This window comes from Antennarius striatus, chromosome 2 (assembly GCF_040054535.1).
Source record: "Antennarius striatus isolate MH-2024 chromosome 2, ASM4005453v1, whole genome shotgun sequence".
NCBI classification, from domain to species: Eukaryota; Metazoa; Chordata; class Actinopteri; order Lophiiformes; family Antennariidae; genus Antennarius; species Antennarius striatus.
Window position 1 is genome coordinate 23,893,398 of NC_090777.1, and position 17,164 is coordinate 23,910,561.

Consider the following 17,164-nt stretch of genomic DNA (forward strand, 5'->3'; position numbering starts at 1 on the left):
ATTCCTGTGGTGTTTTATCTTAAAGAAAAGTAAAACATGTCTATTTTACAACATACTGTTAATATTCAAAATATTTATTTTATATATACGAAGCACAGAAAAACTATAGAAAGATAAGATTTTATGTAAGTTATGTTTGGTATTTCATACTATATTAAAATGTTAGTTTATCATTGTGATATTGGACGTCCTTGTTTTCTAATTAAAATGTAGCCAGGTCAAGGGAGAAAACTGAAGCGGTTACAGAATACAGATATAATATGAGAAGAATCTGTAATCGCTTCATTCTATAACGAAACACACCGCTAAACCTGCGGCCTGTATCAGTGACCGGTGTTCTTTCTGCACATCACCCGCTGAATGAACACAGCATCATCCAAAGATCTCGTCCTCCGTCACACATCATTCCCCTTACAGTGCTGTAGCCGCTGATGTGCGGTGAAGTCCTGCTGATCGAGGCTACCTCCATCCCTTCCTGTCGCTTTAAGAAGCACCGACGCAGCAGACGCAGTCGCCTCATTTCATCTCCGGGCTCCATGGCTGCAGGATGGACTCTCATCAGCATCCTCCTCCTTCTGCCGTCCCCAGCGCAGCGACCGTCCAGCAACCCGGATCACGACCCCCGCCCGCCCCCACGGTAGTGTTGCGTTTATCACTGTTGATGGAGGCTTTTGTTAGAAGACGTGTTAAGATAGTAAGATGTCCTGTTAAGTAACAGAATGTAGGACAGAGATGGGACTCAATGATGCTTCCTCCATGAAGGACCGGCTTGTGCGTAAAGTCCCTGCTGGGATGTTAGACGTCCCGTTTAGGATCTTCCTGTAAGTCGGGTCGCTAAACAAACCAGTAATGGGACTCTTTGGGTTTTTTTTTTTTGTGTGGTGGGAGGATGGAATCAGAGCGGCAAACCGGATCTGATGCTTTAATTCGGGGTACAGATGTGGAAATGATCGGTCGGGAACAGCGCGCAGCGTCCGGTCTGTTTCCTAAACCATCCAGCTGTCATTGTCGAGTCTAAAGCTGGCTGGAGATCAGTTTCATCCACCCTGCTGTTTGATGCTCCACAGATACTCACACTTACGTAAGATGATTGCGTATTTCTCAGCAGTAACGCACTTACCACTTGTTGCGCAGACAGAAGAGGAGAGGAAGGTGAGATGTCCAGGCTCACCGACCTAGAATTTAAATATGGGATGAAATTGATCCACGAGTCTGTTCCTTTCCGGTTGTTTTTGTTTGTCAGTAGATGTCTGATGTGTCTGCAGCCATCACACGGATGGATGCAGCAACAGCAGCACATTTTGGGTCTGCACCGTCAGGTTTCCTAGAGCAACAGGAAGTGAGGCAGTTTTGGAGGTAGATAGGAACATTTTGTCCTCGTATTTAATCTTTGCTGTCAGGTAGAAGTTATTTTACTGGGGTGTGTCGATATAATCACCTGACTCTAAGGGAAAAGTCACTTATAATTCCATCAGAGGGATTAAAAATGCAACACCCTGTTTATTTGAATGTAATCCCCCTCCTCATGGATTGGTGCAGTCTCTGGATGACCGAGTCATACATGTCCAAGTCGTAACGTGACCGTCCACACATGTCAGGTCCGTCTCTTCCTTGTCAGTCATTGAAAAGGTTAATTGTGTGTGTGTGTGTGTGTGTGCGTGCGTGCGTGCGTGCGTGCGTGCGTGTGTGTGTGTGTGTGTGCGTGTGTGTGTGTGTGTCTCCAGACAGCCACAGCTCAGAGAGAAGCAGCTGCACCGACTATGAACTCCATGTCCTTCCTATTTATTAAGATTAGGTTTAGGGTTAGACTGAACCTGATAACCTGAATGCCACACAATGGATGATGTTTTAAACCTTTGGATATTTGTTTCCTTGTGATTTGTGTGTTTATGTGACGTTACAGTCCAGCTGTGATTCTTCCTAACGTTCCTCAGTAAAGACTGCAGCCGAGATTCCGGACGTCCCGCACATCTAATGTCTCTCACTCCGAGTCGAAAACCCTCCTCAGGTCAGCGCAGGTACTGTTTGTGTCCTTGGCACGCCTTTGTTTCCCCAGTTTTCTACATGCATTTGTGACTTTGGCATCAGTGAAATGTCATTGCACCATTCAAGGTGCTCGGTGGGCACCGGCGGGGGCAGCAGCGGCAGATATCCCCACAGTGATACCTCCAGCCTCCACACCTACCCGGGCCGGGTCAGGGCGGTGGAGGTCAGCCTGGCAGCCCGGACTCACCCGAGTACCCCCAGGTATTTAAACGTGAACAGTCATGAATTCTCTCTATAACAGGTGTATCTGTAATAAACTTGTAATTACCACCATGGTGGCCGCCGGCATTTTCATACCTGTGTTGATTCAGGCGTCAGACGAAGCCCACAGCCTGCAGCGACAATCATGGCATCCGGCCTCCCACCCCGGACCAGTACCTCACGCCTCTGCAGCAGAAGGAGGTGTGTATACGACATCTACGAGCCAGACTGAGGGACAACGTGGAGCGACTTCACCACAGGCGAGTCTCTGTCAGCTTCACATTATGTATTGTCCTCGTTCTGTCTATCTATTACCCTCCATTTCTGTAAAAGAGGAAGTAACTGTTGATCTATTATCATTTAAATCAATCAGAGACTTTGAGATCGATGAGTTGAGGGCCCAACTGTACAGGATGCAGGAAGACTGGATAGAGGAGGAGTGTCACCGCGTGGAGGCCCAGTTAGCCCTGAAAGAGGCCCGAAAAGAAATCCAGCACCTGCAGGAGGTGGTTGAGTCGGTCAGGTCCAACCTGAGCGTACGCGAACAAGACCCCCACGAACAAGCCAGCAAGCCATACTCAGGGTTGCGTGGATCTCACCCGGTGGGGAGGTCTCGGTCCTGCGGCTGCTCCCCAGCCAGCACCTTGAGCCGCAGCAGCGCTTACACCCGCCTGAGCAGCGACGCCCTGCATCTGGAGCGCGGATCCAACGCCCCCGAGTCCAGCAGAGCGTCGCGACCGGCGGGACAAACCCACCTGCTCCTGGAGGCGGCGCTCCTGTCGGAGCAGCTCCCGCAGCAGGGCCTCATGCAAGGCGCCCCACATGTGCCGCGTTCCTCCACCTACGAAAGGCTGTGCAGCGGGGGGGCGGTGTTGCCCATGTCACACTCCTGCCAGACACTCAGTAGCACCTGTAAGTGCAGCGGCCCCCCCGCCTGTCTCCCTCATCATCACCTGTTCCTCCACTTACCTCAGGAGGAGGCCCCTGTCACGCTAGCCATGGCGGCCGTCCCTATGTCTGACCCTATCAACACCCCCACCCCTACTGCGGAGAAGAAGCCGGAGGTCCGTTCCCAGGCCTGCAGCCCCACCATGACCTGGCTGAGCGAGGAGGCCGAGGAGCTGAATGTCATTTCCGTACCCACCGCAGAAATCTCGTCAAACTCCAAACTCCACCCGTTTCCAGCGTCCTTACCTCTTCTGTCCACGCCGGAGCATTCATACAGTTTAGCACCCCCACCGTATGAACCAGAGGAGACAACCAGAACGCCAGAGGAGCCCCACACCTGCCAGCCCCACCCCACATCTCCACCCTCCATGAGGCAGGAAGCCCCCGGCCCGGTGACGGAGGAGGAGGTGGCGGATGAAACCGAGGACACACACGGCCCTCAGGTCTGCCACTGGAGCCGCTACTTCCTCATAGACTTGCTGGCCTTGGCGATGCCGGTGGTCCCCACCATGGCATGGTTGTGTCGGGGGGCGCCGCGGGAAGTCATGCCGGTGTACCACATCGGGTCTCTGCTGAGAGGCTGCTGCGCCGTGGCCCTCCATTCGCTCCGACGCCGCGGGGCAGACAGGGCCCCCCAATCGGCTAGCGTTAACGGAACTACAAACTGAGACTTATGAGGATTGTAAAACCCCCTCCAATGCGCATCTCCTTGATCAGAAATAGGATCATTAATCATTAGAAAATAAATGATTAGTTGCACATTATCAAGTATGTTGATTACTCAAATGTATTTCCTGTTTCTGCCTTCAGGTTAATTTGGTTTGTTTCATTGGAATTAGCATGTGGCTCACAATTAATGGGGTGTTTGAATTAAATCTGATTGGATGAGCCCCTAAGTTCATTAAAAGATGCTTAAGATGAAATAAATAAGCTGGATGCTGCTTGATGGTATTTAGAATAACCATGATTAAAGAATGTTTTTATATTTGCGTTTCTCAGATTCACTGAAAATGCATTACATGATAGCTCAGTAGCTTTACAGAGCCTAGTGAGTGGAAGGCATTCATGTTTTCATTTTACTTTACTGAAAATTAAAAATACTGAATGCGATTTTAAAGCATGTGCATTAAAACCAGCGCAACATTAATCTTCTGACAATAAACGAAACCTGGGATTTTATAAGTTTACAGTCTATTTATTTGATCCTGTTACAACGTTCTGTATTTATTAAATCTGCTTTAATACCAGCAGTGGAGATGTTGCCAAAGTCTAAATCAGAAAAACGAGGGTTTGTGCTGACAGCTTTCTTTTTTTTTCAGGATGGTCTGGAGAACTGCTTGCCTCTAAAAATAAAGCCTCGCAGTGGGCGTGTGAAGGAGGCATTAATATGCATGTGACTCCCACCTCTACTGAAATCTGTAGGTCGTGCACCTACAATAAAACCACTAGGAGAACATTATGTAGGTTGTGATCCACACATCGGAGAGAGTGAATCAACTGGAGAATGTATCTTATAAACCCACATTAAAAAAAATATTTATACTAGTAGTAGAATAGGTAGTGATTTCACAGAACCACTTGAATGAGATAATAATAGCAAAGGAACATCATTGTGAATACTCACCTTACAAGTTGTGCTTATGTGCGTCAGCTGAGTCGAAACTAAACATTCAGCTTTCATTTCCAGCCAGAATTTGTTGATTTGAGCAGTTTTGTAGCTTTCAGGGAGGTTTGTGAGTGACTCTCTCTGTATGAGGTGGAAAAACTGCTGTTGGCTCAAATCAAAGCATCAGTGGAAAACGAATGTTCATTTTTTCTGTTGCAGCAGCAGTGTTTGGACTTGTTTTTATTTCTAGAAAGTTCAAAAATATTAAAGTTAATATTCTCCAACATGACTTTTTTTTTTCATATAGCCAGGACTGGGAGGCAGGAAACTATTTCATCATTTCATCATCTGTCCATGCAGAAGCAATGAAATAATGATTATTCTGTTACTATTGCAAATGAAATAACAATACAGTAATAATAATTAAAAAATAATAAGCTTCATCCCCTTTTCTTGGACAAAAAATGACGCTCATAATAGGCTTCTCTCATTATAATAGGTAGTAATATCATTATGAAATCATAAATAATTGATATTTGTAGGTAATGAAACTATCAAACATTCACCCTGAGGGAAGAAAAGTTACAACTTGTGTTAAAATTACTCTTTAATGTGTTTAGAGTAAGGAACAGACCTTTTACAACATCCACAGCTTGTTACACACAGCTCCTTCAAATTAAGATAATCACAAACCCCAAGATGTGTCGTCAACTGTGGGGGACTTACCATGCATGTTTAGAAACCTTTTTTTTTTTTTGGCAAAAAAAAAAAGAAGTGCTTTACAAGCAAACAACAACATAAACGATGCCCAGTTGTGAATGTTCCGGTAATTGTCGTTATATTCTTATAAATTAAGAATTAATGCTGCAGTATAGATGAAAAAAAAAAATCACTGAAATCTGCACAGACCTGTGGGCTATTCATGACAACAATGTGCTTGATTTGTGAATCCCTGGTTACAATATATTCCATACATTTTTTTTCTAATTTAACCCAATAACAAATATCACAAAAGTCATTCATAGAAATATCATTGTGTCAAACAACAATTTATTCAAGACAGTTCATTACCTGCAATCAATGCAATTTTAGTGTAAAGGCCACAGAGCCACAGGAATGAGATTGATTAAATATTCAAGACACTTATCTAAAACCTGGTCCTGATGGCAGACACTTTTTGTAAATTTGAAGAAAAATTAGAAGAAAAAAAAAGAAAAAAAAAGGAAGAAAGAAAATCACCACGAAAATATTTGACAAAAATATGAAAAAATAAAAGGGATGGCCTCTAACTCATTACTGTATGGAATCTAAAGTATAAGATGAGGGATAAAGTTTAAAGCAAGTGTCATAACATAACTGTATATAAACGGAGAGGAGAGTGAACTAGTGAAGCTATAGACATAGGTCCTATGCAGGAATCAAGAGCAGGAATCATCTGTTATCGTTTTTTCCTCCATGTTCCCGAGATAGGAGTCAACCTGCAGTGGATAAAAAAAAAAGTTAAAAAAAAGAGTCTTAGCGATAAGGCAGGAGAGGAAAGAGGGGATTATGGGATATGGAAGCGAAAGCTTGTTATGCACGTACCGTTTAATCTGTAAACACCAGTGTTTAAAGGAAAGGTTAAATGTATAGCTTGGAGCAGGAATGAAACCCGAGAGCCGGGCTCGAAAACGTCTTTATGCTCCAGTCAACAAACAACAATCCACTTATTCACCACATGCAATTTGAGCTGTTTCAAAGCTACATAACCAATCTAAATATTTCACTGTGGAAAAACCATTCAGGAGGTGCTCACCCTGAAATTTTGAGTGGAATTAAACAAAGCTGAGTGCAGGAGATTCAGGCTTCCAGGCCGATCAGCTCCACGTCGAAGATGAGGGTGGCGTTTGGTGGGATGATTCCTGGGTGCCCTTTGCTGCCGTAGGCAAAGTCTGGTGAGCACGTCAGCTTAGCACGCTGACCCACGCTCATCTGTGGGGATGGGAAAAGCAGTGACATTGTGGTGGCTATTAATTAAAGTAGCAAACACAGAATTTCATATATTTAAATGGATAATAGCGCAAGAAAGCTACAAAAGTTATGTTAAACAGTGACATGTTTCCTTGAGGGCAAAATGTAAAAGAACTTTAAAAGATGCTCGGAGGAGGAAAATGCTTCTAAGAAGATTCTGCAGCTCATTTTAAACCCAGGAAGCAGGAAGAGAAAAAGCTCTGTGTGTCCTCTGGGGAAATGTAAAAGAACCTGATTAGTGGATCTGCTGCTCGAGCTGCAGGAATACAGAACAGAATGCTGGAGATATGAGTACGCAGTTCTTCTAATAACGCCTTGGTAATAAAATGAAACATGAATTTTCCTTCTGACCAGCCAGCCCACAGATCCATACAAGATTCAGTGGTGAGAGCATGAGCCTGCACCTGTTCCAAAGAGTCGTGCAGCATGATATGCAGAAGCCGCTTTCTTTAGTGTGGATAAATTTACATGAATGTTAATCACATCAGCATAAACGAATGGCTTCAAATAGGGCGCAACTCTCGTGTCACCTCTCTACAAATATACATACACATTTATTTCCTGACCTACCTAAAAGGGACAGTAAACTCATTTTAACCTAATATATATTTTGTTAATCATTCTGAAAAAAAAGAAGTCAGGGCAGCCATTACAACACAATACCATCAATGAAGCAATACATCTTCATTTGAGATGATTTCTTGATAAATAAGTGTGATAGTTTTGGCTTTTTATGTTGTCTCTTGCCGTATATTTATATAATGGCGCTGATTAAGATTCACCCAGATGTCTACAATTGCGTCACTTCCGCTGTGAGGAAGCACATCCTATTTTATGATATTTTGTTTGTACAAGTTGCCCATTGATCATAAAAAATATTAATGCCACCAAAATGCTTGTTTTATTATGTACTTCAAATAATAACCCGGATTCATTTTGTCTTTACTCTCCCTTTAATAGGAACACACAACAGCAGAGAGACTAAAATAGATCCCTGAGGGCTGCCTCTGCTCACTTTTGGAGATCAGTGCCAGTTCAATAAGACCTGCAATAATAGCTCATGATCTAAGGGGTTAAACATTTGAGACAGAACGTGTTAAACACACAAACACACACACACACACACACACACACACACACACACACACACACACACACACACACACAACATCACCGTTTAGTTTGGATGCTGAGGGGAACATGTCATCTCCAGACGGATCAACTCTAGCCTCATTTATCTGTCTCCCAGCTGTCCTTGCTGGGATATTCCATATTTAACTTTATCCACAATTGCAACACATGGACATAAGCTACTGGATGGGAGAACCCCCCACGTGACATGGGACTGACGTCACCCACTAAAATACACATTTAAAGTGTTAAAACAAGCTACTCACTTGGGCTACTCCTTCCTCCCAACCACGGATAACCTCCTGGTACCCAATCTTGAATTTGAACGGCCTTCCCCGGGATCTCGAAGAGTCGAACACTTTTCCGTCCGGCAGTGTGCCTGAAATCAGAGGGGTTGACGCTGGTTAGTGATCCGCTTGGTTGACGACGGTAACCGGGCGCTAAGAACTAGCTTAGCATCGGTATCATGGGGCCGGTGGCTAAATTTGAAACTCTACTACTGTGAAGGTAGAGTTGGCCCTCCTCCGTTTGTGATTGGCTAATGCTTGTTGCCTCGGTCGTAGATTGAGGTATCACGAGAGTTGATTGGTTACATTAGGATAAAAATTGCCAATAGTGACGTCACCATAGTAGGATCGGTACATTTATGGCCCAGTGAGCTTAAGTTGAATGCGGGGGGGAGTTCTAATCGGTGCACCATTACCGTTAGTTCGACAATTGCGCCATACTTTTGAAACGTCCTTAATATAAATAGTACACACTATTTCAACTCAGCGATTAAGTACGCAGCTTTGACACCGCCTTAGTTAATGTGACCCGGGCGGATAAAGCAAGTGAATCATTTCTTACGGCAACCGAGAGCTAGCTGCGGTGCTAACCCGCAAAACCAGCGAAACCAGCCGCTGTGGCCCAAACAGATTGTTTCCACTTCCAACTTGCAGTTCAAGCCCCGTGATTTTGCACCTTTTAACAGCGAACATCATCAGTTAACCGCAGCGTAATGTGAAACATTTCGCAACCTGCTCCATTCATTAGCCTCCACGCTAGTCCGGGCTCTCTACTCACCGACATAGTGCACCACGACGCGCTGCCCCTTCTTCGGAAATGTCTGTCCTGAAAACGGGAGAAAATAGACAGAGCGACAAAATGAACCAACCATATAAACACAGACGCGCACGTAAAGCCCTGCGATGTTTGACAAAGGTGGATAAAATCACCCACCATCGCCTGGAATTATGGTTTCAATTTCTACTCCCATTTTCTCTCGAGTAACGGTAACCGTCCTCTCGACCACCCTACAATGCAGCGGAAGCAGGAGGCAGGGGCGGCCCGCAGCCGGGCGGGTGGGCATGGGCACGGAGAGGGGGGAGGCACCCGCTGACCACCAGGATGTTCATTTTACAGTCAACAGATTTTTATTTTTTTTATATTTAAATAAATTTGACTTTTTCTTTTTTAGAAAAATGTATTTTAAAATTGTTTTTATTTCTATATGTAGGGCGGATTTTGTGATTATACAAATAATAATAATACAAATAGTCACTAGAGTCACTCAGTCATGTGACTGACAACACAGTGACTGCGTTCTGATCTAGAATCTATTAAAACCCACTGACTTAATATTTGGATTGTCGTTTAGGTTTCAAGGATTTTATTGAAACCCTGTGGTGCCACTGCAACCCCATGTATAATTTGAAATGACTTAACTGTATTTAATTTCATTATGTGTTGTTTCTATGTTATACTTCTGTTTTTCGTAAGACTTAGGGAATAGTGCTTTGGGATTTAGAGTAGTAATGGCATTTAAATGACCTCAAATGGCGATTATAGATTGAAATTTAATATATAATGACTTACAAACAATTCATCTTGTGTTTGTAGGTTGAGGACTACCAGTATATATATATATATATATATATATATATATATATATATATATATATATATATATATATATATATATATATATATACATACATACACACACACATACACACACACACTGTAAAGTATTGAGCATACTTACTGAGCTGTGTTGCTATGTGTGACAACAGACAAAAGTGCTTTATTTTCACAAGGACAGGTGCAGGAATTTGTGAAGTGAGCACATAAAAATTACAACCACAAAATAGAGATACAATTTAATGTCAGGTCAACACTGACAACAAAAGTAGGCTGAAAAAAGACATTCTTTGTCAATTAGTGCAAATAAACAACAACATAATCTACCATTCTGGATAAACTTGATAACACAGCTGTTCATTCTCAGATTCAGCTGAAAGATGACAGGAAACAGGACCTTTTTTTGAAAACAAATATTTAATCACACATGGAGTGGGATAAAAAATTAAGATGTAAAACAATGATCCGCAGATATCAAGATGAAATGAGAGCATAAAGGAGTGGGTTATTTTACAATGTGACAAATTAAGGGAAGGGTTGAATATTCCTGTTCGACTCAACTTTCATGCTGGGATGAAGAGAGGAGGGTTATCTCTGTCCTGTTTGAGCTTTTTTGGAAAGAAAACAGGAAATGGGGATAGAGGGCGGGGGGTGGGGGTGACCTCTTTCTTCTGTTAACCTTCCTTTTGTTATTTGGACATGCTGGATAGTGAGTTTTATGCAGGTAGGAGGAATTTGTTTTTCTCTCTCCACTCTTCATGCGATGCCAGAATGAACAACTGCTGGATGAAGATTTATTTTTTACAAGAAGGCATGAAAGCTCTGCAAATAAGCAAAAAGGCATCTCCCTCAGGATGTCAATCTCTACCTGACTATACCCACGACACCTTGGATTTCATGTATGACCTCTGAGAGAACGGCTCGGGTTTGTTCTTAGCAAACACATCATTGCGGGATTTATCTTCTGAGTGCCGCTTTTGGACAATTTTCCTCTCAGGTTGTTTAAGATTTGTGTTTGGCTGAACTGACATCAGTGTGCTGTTTTCTGTCTTTGATTCATCTGACAGGACAAACGATGACACGGAGTGTTTTTTATCATGAGCGCCAAAACCTGCCAAGGAAGTCGACCTGTTCAGTGGACGGGGCCTTGTGTTAGGACATTTAAGACGTGAACTGGCGTGACGCGCCTGGAGGACGGTCGACCGCTCAGAGTTCTCTCCTTGGTTGGATGAGGATGATGGAGCTGCTGGGCTAGAGGAAGAATAAAAATATGCATGACATAAACTCTTTTAAGCTGTCATGCACAGTGATCCGGTACATTTAGTTCTGATTGCAAAACCTGTTGAAGTTGGGACCTTTATAGACTAGCAGTTACGGAAGATTAGAAGCAATTAGCATCTAATTCAAAAGCTAAGGTTTGGGAGATTCTTGCTCCCAAAGGTTGGGGCTGCTGTGGTGTGTGTGTCAGATGTTCTTTTGCTTGCATAATGCCATTGTTTGTTCACATTAATAACAAGAACTCAGAGTAGGGTATTTGTTTAGCCATAGTGTAAAAAGGCAGAACAGAACAGGATGAATCCAGAAATCCTGCCGCTCTCATCCTGAAAGGACGGAAGGAAAACAAAACCCACGTGACTCAGACACAGGAAGTGACTCTTCAGTGAGACATCGTGTCTCTGATTCAAATCTTAAAGAACAGTAAAGCTGTGTGGGTGATGGTAATTGTTCTATCCATCCATCTTCTTGAAGAGAGAGGCAGGGTACACACCGGGCACGTTGCCAGCGCACCGCAGTCCCACAGGAAAGATGAACAAACACACACTCTCACACTCACACCTACGGTCAATTTGGAATGATTAATTCAAATAAACTGCATGCTTTTGGAGGTGGGAGGAAGCTGGAGAACCTGGAGAGAACCCATGACATCTAGATCTTAACATGCTCTTCTGCTGTATGATTGTAAAAATATAATTCACAGCTGCTTTAGAGAAGAAGTCAGGAACATTTGGTGACTTCTTCTCCAGAGAGAATATAACGCCTCTTACTGAACCGTGGGCTGATGTTCCTGGAGTTGCAAAGAACGCCTCTCATCGATTGGGTAGGAGCGAAAAAACACCATCGCTATGAGCAGAAGCGCGATGGGCACTGGTGAGAAGAGCACAGTCAGCGCCGTCACCACTCCCACACCATGGTTACATGCACTCGCTCTGTAGCCCACAAACCTGCAGACGGGGAGGAAACAAAATGTGACGGCCCGACAGGACAGATATAACACGTACGGCGAAGCGAGCGGATGGCGCGTTGACTCACTGCAGAGTCATAGTTGAAATCCCAACAGACAGGCCTCCTGACAGCTTACTGCAGAAGGCATAGCAAGAGAAAAACAGAGGCTCCAGATCTTTGCAGGAGGGATGTCTCACTGCAAAATCATCCACCACATCTGGGAGCATAGACCTGCAGCAGGTGCACAACAAGCCGACGTCTCACGTGTTAAAACCCCATGTCTGTTACCGTGAAAAGAACTGAGCCGTCAACTAAACAGCTGCCTAACCGTCAGGGTCAGGTAAAGGCAGTGTGAATTATTAATACGTGTTGCTCATGATGCTGATTAGATCTGATGTGTGAGGGGGTGGGGGTGAGGGGGCACGAGAAAGGACCCAGGACTTTATGTACTCGCTGGGAGCTGACTCACCAGGGTAGCAAGAATACTGTCGCGACGCTGAATCCCATCAGAACGCACATAATCATGAAGAGATGCAGGTTAGTGGGAACACAGGCGACTAGAATCACTGCCGGCATGAAGAGCTGAGCCAAGCAAAAAAATTAAAAAAACACAGGAAAGAAGGAGGCTGAACGTGTGCAGGATGGCTGATTGTTCACACGATGTGGACGATCACGTGTGTGAGGGATTCTCACCGACAGTCCGATGAAAACCGTGACTTTTTTTCCCACTTTCAGAAGAACTGTCTGCCACAGAGGAACTGCTAATGAGGCAGATGCCTGTGGATACATGGAAATAGATTCATTTGAAATTCAAAATGTCTTGGGTTTTAATCATGCACTTTGGGAAATTCCTTGCAGGCTGCAGAATAGGCCTTATTTATAATAGGGCCACACAATACTGCATTTTATTTCAGTATCTACATTGAATTGAGCGCTTATGTGCGATGCTCACATTGCAGGACATCATTTATTTTAGAGATTAGTGTGTCTCTTCCCAGCTGATAAAGGCAGACGTCCGCCCACTTACACCCGGGGCTCTGCTCCAAGGTTTCTGCATGTTAAAAGGCAATTTTTCCTCAACTGGGTGATTATTGAGACTGTAAATTAGTAAATGTTTGCTAACCACGGATATGTCTTACCAGTAGAACCAGTAGGAGGTGCTGGAACTGGGCTCCCAGCCCAGCTGCGTGGCTACAGAAGAGTGCAAAATTACCCAAAGACATCTACGATATAACAGATATAAAAAGTAAATAGACATGAAATACATGCATTAAGGAATCACAGTAAAAGTAGAACGTGGGAAACCAGGGTGGATATCCAAAAGAATTCATGTTAGCTCACGTTCTACAGCAGCGACTGAACCCAAACTGTACCTGAAACGCAAGCAGACTGAACACGAAACCGAGCACCAGACGCTGGTAAGGAATGTGGCGCGCCATCAACTTCAGAGATGTCAGATAGGAAAGTCGGACCTTGTCGTCAGAGCACAGAGGTCCTGGAAATAAATGATACCAAAGATGTGATGAAATAAAACACACGTGTGTAGTATTCCTAGGATCTGAGCAGGAAACATTTCACTGATGGAATCTGAACTTATGAACACGGGTGAGGGACTAACCTCGCTGCTCCGTCACCCCCAAGAAGAGAACCAAGCTGCAGAGGAAAAATAAGGCCCCCAAGACCAGAGCTGAGGTCAGGAAAGCCTTTTGCTTGGAGCAAAAAAAAGAAAAATACAAACACATAAGCATGAAATACAAATAGCAGCACATAACATGAAAATATACCAGCAAATACATACCCCAACTCTGACAAAGACAAACAAACAACAGGTTTTTCTGTTTCTCTTATGTCATCTCCAAACATTTGGGGTTAAGTTACTTCTACTACTTAAAGTTATTTTATTTATTTTGATATTACTGGGTGAAATATCCCTTTATCCTGGCTTAATCTCCACATACACCCAAGGGAAAATAAATTTCATGCAAATGTGATTTGGTAAACGGAGTCAGATGAAAATAATGACTGGTATTTTGTTCCATAATAACTTTTATAATGATTGACAGTGACAAAACCAACGAGGTAAACCAAGAAGCACAAGAGCCAATCAATAATTAGTAATTCATGACATCAGCAGTAATCCTCCTCTTCATGAACCGACACGACCTCCGGATGATGTCAACCTGCGTGGCGGCGGCGGTCGATTCTTCTGTCAGAGCTTCAGGGGTCGATGCTGAGGAGGAAGTTCATGCTGTCACAATCACTTGTTCAACACCCTCCACCCCCGGTCTTCAATTAGATTTAGGTCAAATCTCATCGCCAGCAGGCCCTCAACTACAACATTAAAAAACAGCACTGGTGGAACGTCCATCGTGCCTCTGGTCGTTTTTTGGGGTGCACAGACCACGTATGAACGCCGGCGGTCTCTTCGACGGGCTGGAAACAGTTTGAGTTGTGAGTACGTTGAGAATTATTACAAATGTGCCAAACAAGTTGGCACAGAAAAAAAAAAGAAAATGGAATAAAAGAAGTTTGGAAATTGGCTCAAACAAAAGACAATTCCCTTGAGTATATTTTCAGTGAACTGCAGGCTAATGCTTTTTCCAAATAGATATTATCTAATGTGTTTCTCTTCAGCTCTGTGGTTGTGTAATCTCACAACCACAAAATCCTCTGAAAACACACACACACACACACACACACACGCGCGCACACACACACACACACACACAATGCCCATGTACAGTGAACAGCAGTCATTTGCAGGGTAACAGGATATCCCTGAGACTCCGTGTGTGTGATACCGGAGCGGTTTGTTGCTTGTCCACTTTCTTTTTTAAATGCCGCCTCTACCGTTTCCTGAAGCGATGCGTTTGGCGGTGAAGACGTGCTTGGGGGCGTTTGGTGGTCGGCGTGGTGCTGACAGGCCTCTTCCTTCTCTGCGTTGTACGCAGCTACAACTTGACCTTGAATCACCGATGCCAGGAGCATCGCCACCATCTCAACGCTCATTCCTGCCAAACAGGAATGGAGGAAGCGTGACCATCCGGATCTACGTTTTGTCTGGCCTGAGAAAAAAGTGGAGTCTGATAGTCTTTCCTCTTACTGTAGGCTGTGGCGGAGTCTCGATCTCTGTGGTCTCCCCCCAGGAACATGTTGAGAGAGAGGTAAGGAACGTGGTAGCACTGTTAATGGATGACAAGGGAAATCATCACGCCAGCTGACAGCGTGAGTGGTGTGAAACACAGTAGCCATGGAGACACAGCTTGAAGCAAAATGGCAGCAGTAATGGTGACATGAAAATAACGAGCTTTGAAAGATGGAGAGAACGGTGGAGCGATGAAGGAAGAGGAGCTGTGGATGGAAGATGAAAAATTATTTCAAAACAACCAAAAAAAGAAAAAAACCTGTTCATGCCGGCGCACAACTGTGTAAATAAATAATATTTAAATATTGTTCAGTTCAGGATGGAACAATTTACCTCCAGCGTGAATACCTAGCTACTCTAGTGGCTCCAACATAAGGGCCGGGCCCTTCCTGAGGGACGCGACACAAATCTGAGGGTCGTGAAATAATTGGCAGGAGAAGAAACACAAGAAATGAGTCGAGATTCAGTTTCATCTCTGGTTGAAAATTTGATCTATTTGAAATTTTCAGTTATTTAAGTTAAACTAGAGGGTGAATCAATTTTTGATGGAGATGCTTTCGCAAAATCCAGAAGGTGGTTGGTTGGTTCAGTTCTTTGCAGGATTATACAACATCTTCCTGTTGGATTTCACACACAGAAATTAGAGGTCACCGGTTGGAACTCCTTAAATACTCGAGGTACACAACTAAAGTTTAAAAAAACAATTAGTAAAATGTCAGATGTCTCACACTGACTTACACTCATGAGGGTCTCGAACATGCAGACCACAGCGAGGAACCAGAGCACATTGACGGCCTGAGACGTGGAACCCTGTGGAACAAACCACAGCAGCAGGTAGGAAAAAACACCCAACGGAGTGGAAAGAACCATCCTGTGAGAGAAACATCATCAGCTGTTATAAACTACAAGAAGAATCACAGATTAACCAGAGATGAAGTCGGTACCAACCGACCATGGGGTGAGTTTGCCGATGGGCGTCCAGTTGCTGCGGCCCACCAGGTATCCCACCAGGGGGTCCGTCACAGCGTCCCAGGCCCGACTCACAAATAAAATCATGGAAACGTAGGAGGCCTCCATCTGTGAAATGATGATATCTAACTCAGATGTGATGTCATCGCAAGAAGAAATATATTTATTTATTTTTGTACCTGCACGACATCCAGAAGAAAAATCTGCAGGGAAATGTTCATAGCTATAGAGGTCATCTGATACGGGACCCCACCCACAGCATAACACACATTTCTAGACAGAGGAATCGCTGCAGACTCCTGTGAAGCCCACACATGAATATATCACATCTTTGTTCACATTAGATTGCACTTAGCTTTGGATTATTTCTGGTTTTGGTCAGTTTTTTTGTTTTTAAAAAAAAAAATCTTTTCCAGTTTCTAATTTAATCTCCCACATTGAAAGTACCAGACTCACCAGATTTGACTTCTACAGGGATTTCCTGTCCCGTTTCTGTGACAGAAGAAGCAGAATGAAAACCCTTCGGGGGGACACTCACCGCCTCCTGACTTCGGTTGCTTGAGTTGCGTTCCTCCGTCCGTTTCAATAACCGTGTTTTTACTGCCTGCACTTGATCTGTAAATCTCTGAAGACACGTCATTCTGTGAAGTTGGGAAGAAAAATCTCACATGTGGCCCATTGGTTACGATCCGCACGCATCAGACGCTGGGAGTCCTCTCCGGAACACTCCCACCTTTATTAACGCTGGAATCTGGTTTAACAACTCTTCATCTTCAGAATTGAGGAGTGTTCTTCTTCCAGCCCACCTCCTCACATTAAGTAGAAGAATGAATGAATCAAAACTAAATTTTTTTTTAATCTTTACGCAAAAGTGTGATTGGCTTTGGTTTCAGGTGAAATTAAACGCCATAAATACCATAAATGAAATAACACGCATAAAAAGGAATTTAAACATTTTTGTTTTCCCTCATACATTTTTTTTT

The 17,164-nt window shown here is 43.8% G+C and overlaps 3 protein-coding genes across 3 annotated transcripts; 1 reads left to right on the forward strand and 2 right to left on the reverse strand.

Annotated features, from left to right (window-relative positions):
* Positions 1–542: 542 nt before the first annotated feature.
* On the forward strand, positions 543–4,352 carry LOC137613191 (syntaphilin). The gene is made up of 5 exons (XM_068342177.1): positions 543–637; positions 1,904–2,018; positions 2,113–2,247; positions 2,358–2,507; positions 2,621–4,352. Exons 2-5 carry the CDS (start codon positions 1,975–1,977, stop codon positions 3,861–3,863), a joined length of 1,572 nt encoding a protein of 523 aa, XP_068198278.1. The 5' UTR covers positions 543–637; positions 1,904–1,974; the 3' UTR covers positions 3,864–4,352.
* Positions 4,353–5,390: 1,038 nt separating this feature from the next.
* On the reverse strand, positions 5,391–9,274 carry fkbp1aa (FKBP prolyl isomerase 1Aa). The gene is made up of 5 exons (XM_068333553.1): positions 9,164–9,274; positions 9,008–9,055; positions 8,209–8,321; positions 6,597–6,772; positions 5,391–6,279 (listed from the first exon to the last, which is right to left on the reverse strand). The coding sequence occupies exons 1-4, from the start codon at positions 9,198–9,200 to the stop codon at positions 6,641–6,643; spliced, it is 330 nt and encodes a 109-aa protein (XP_068189654.1). The 5' UTR covers positions 9,201–9,274; the 3' UTR covers positions 5,391–6,279; positions 6,597–6,640.
* Positions 9,275–10,315: 1,041 nt separating this feature from the next.
* On the reverse strand, positions 10,316–16,782 carry LOC137607624 (sodium-dependent lysophosphatidylcholine symporter 1-like). Its single transcript, XM_068333519.1, has 14 exons — positions 16,720–16,782; positions 16,361–16,480; positions 16,165–16,289; positions 15,951–16,083; positions 15,171–15,249; positions 14,918–15,078; positions 13,686–13,776; positions 13,441–13,562; positions 13,207–13,290; positions 12,761–12,844; positions 12,537–12,649; positions 12,155–12,298; positions 11,890–12,066; positions 10,316–11,095 (listed from the first exon to the last, which is right to left on the reverse strand). Exons 2-14 carry the CDS (start codon positions 16,415–16,417, stop codon positions 10,717–10,719), a joined length of 1,749 nt encoding a protein of 582 aa, XP_068189620.1. The 5' UTR covers positions 16,418–16,480; positions 16,720–16,782; the 3' UTR covers positions 10,316–10,716.
* Between the last annotated feature and the right edge of the window lie 382 nt (positions 16,783–17,164).

Excerpts from the sequence above, each read along its gene's own strand:
- LOC137613191 (XM_068342177.1), top strand. The coding sequence starts at position 1,975 with ATGTCTCTCACTCCGAGTCGAAAACCCTCCTCAGGTCAGCGCAG. Across the intron at positions 2,019-2,112 it reads CCCTCCTCAGGTCAGCGCAG|GTGCTCGGTGGGCACCGGCG; the intron begins GTACTGTTTGTG and ends GCACCATTCAAG. Across the intron at positions 2,248-2,357 it reads ACTCACCCGAGTACCCCCAG|GCGTCAGACGAAGCCCACAG; the intron begins GTATTTAAACGT and ends GTGTTGATTCAG.
- fkbp1aa (XM_068333553.1), bottom strand. The coding sequence starts at position 9,200 with ATGGGAGTAGAAATTGAAACCATAATTCCAGGCGATG. Across the intron at positions 9,056-9,163 it reads AACCATAATTCCAGGCGATG|GACAGACATTTCCGAAGAAG; the intron begins GTGGGTGATTTT and ends TCCCGTTTTCAG. Across the intron at positions 6,773-8,208 it reads GGGAGGAAGGAGTAGCCCAA|ATGAGCGTGGGTCAGCGTGC; the intron begins GTGAGTAGCTTG and ends CCATCCCCACAG.
- LOC137607624 (XM_068333519.1), bottom strand. The coding sequence starts at position 16,417 with ATGACCTCTATAGCTATGAACATTTCCCTGCAGATTTTTCTTCTGGAT. Across the intron at positions 15,250-15,950 it reads TGTTCGAGACCCTCATGAGT|TGCTACCACGTTCCTTACCT; the intron begins GTAAGTCAGTGT and ends ATCCATTAACAG. Across the intron at positions 12,299-12,536 it reads ACAGTATTCTTGCTACCCTG|GTCTATGCTCCCAGATGTGG; the intron begins GTGAGTCAGCTC and ends CACCTGCTGCAG.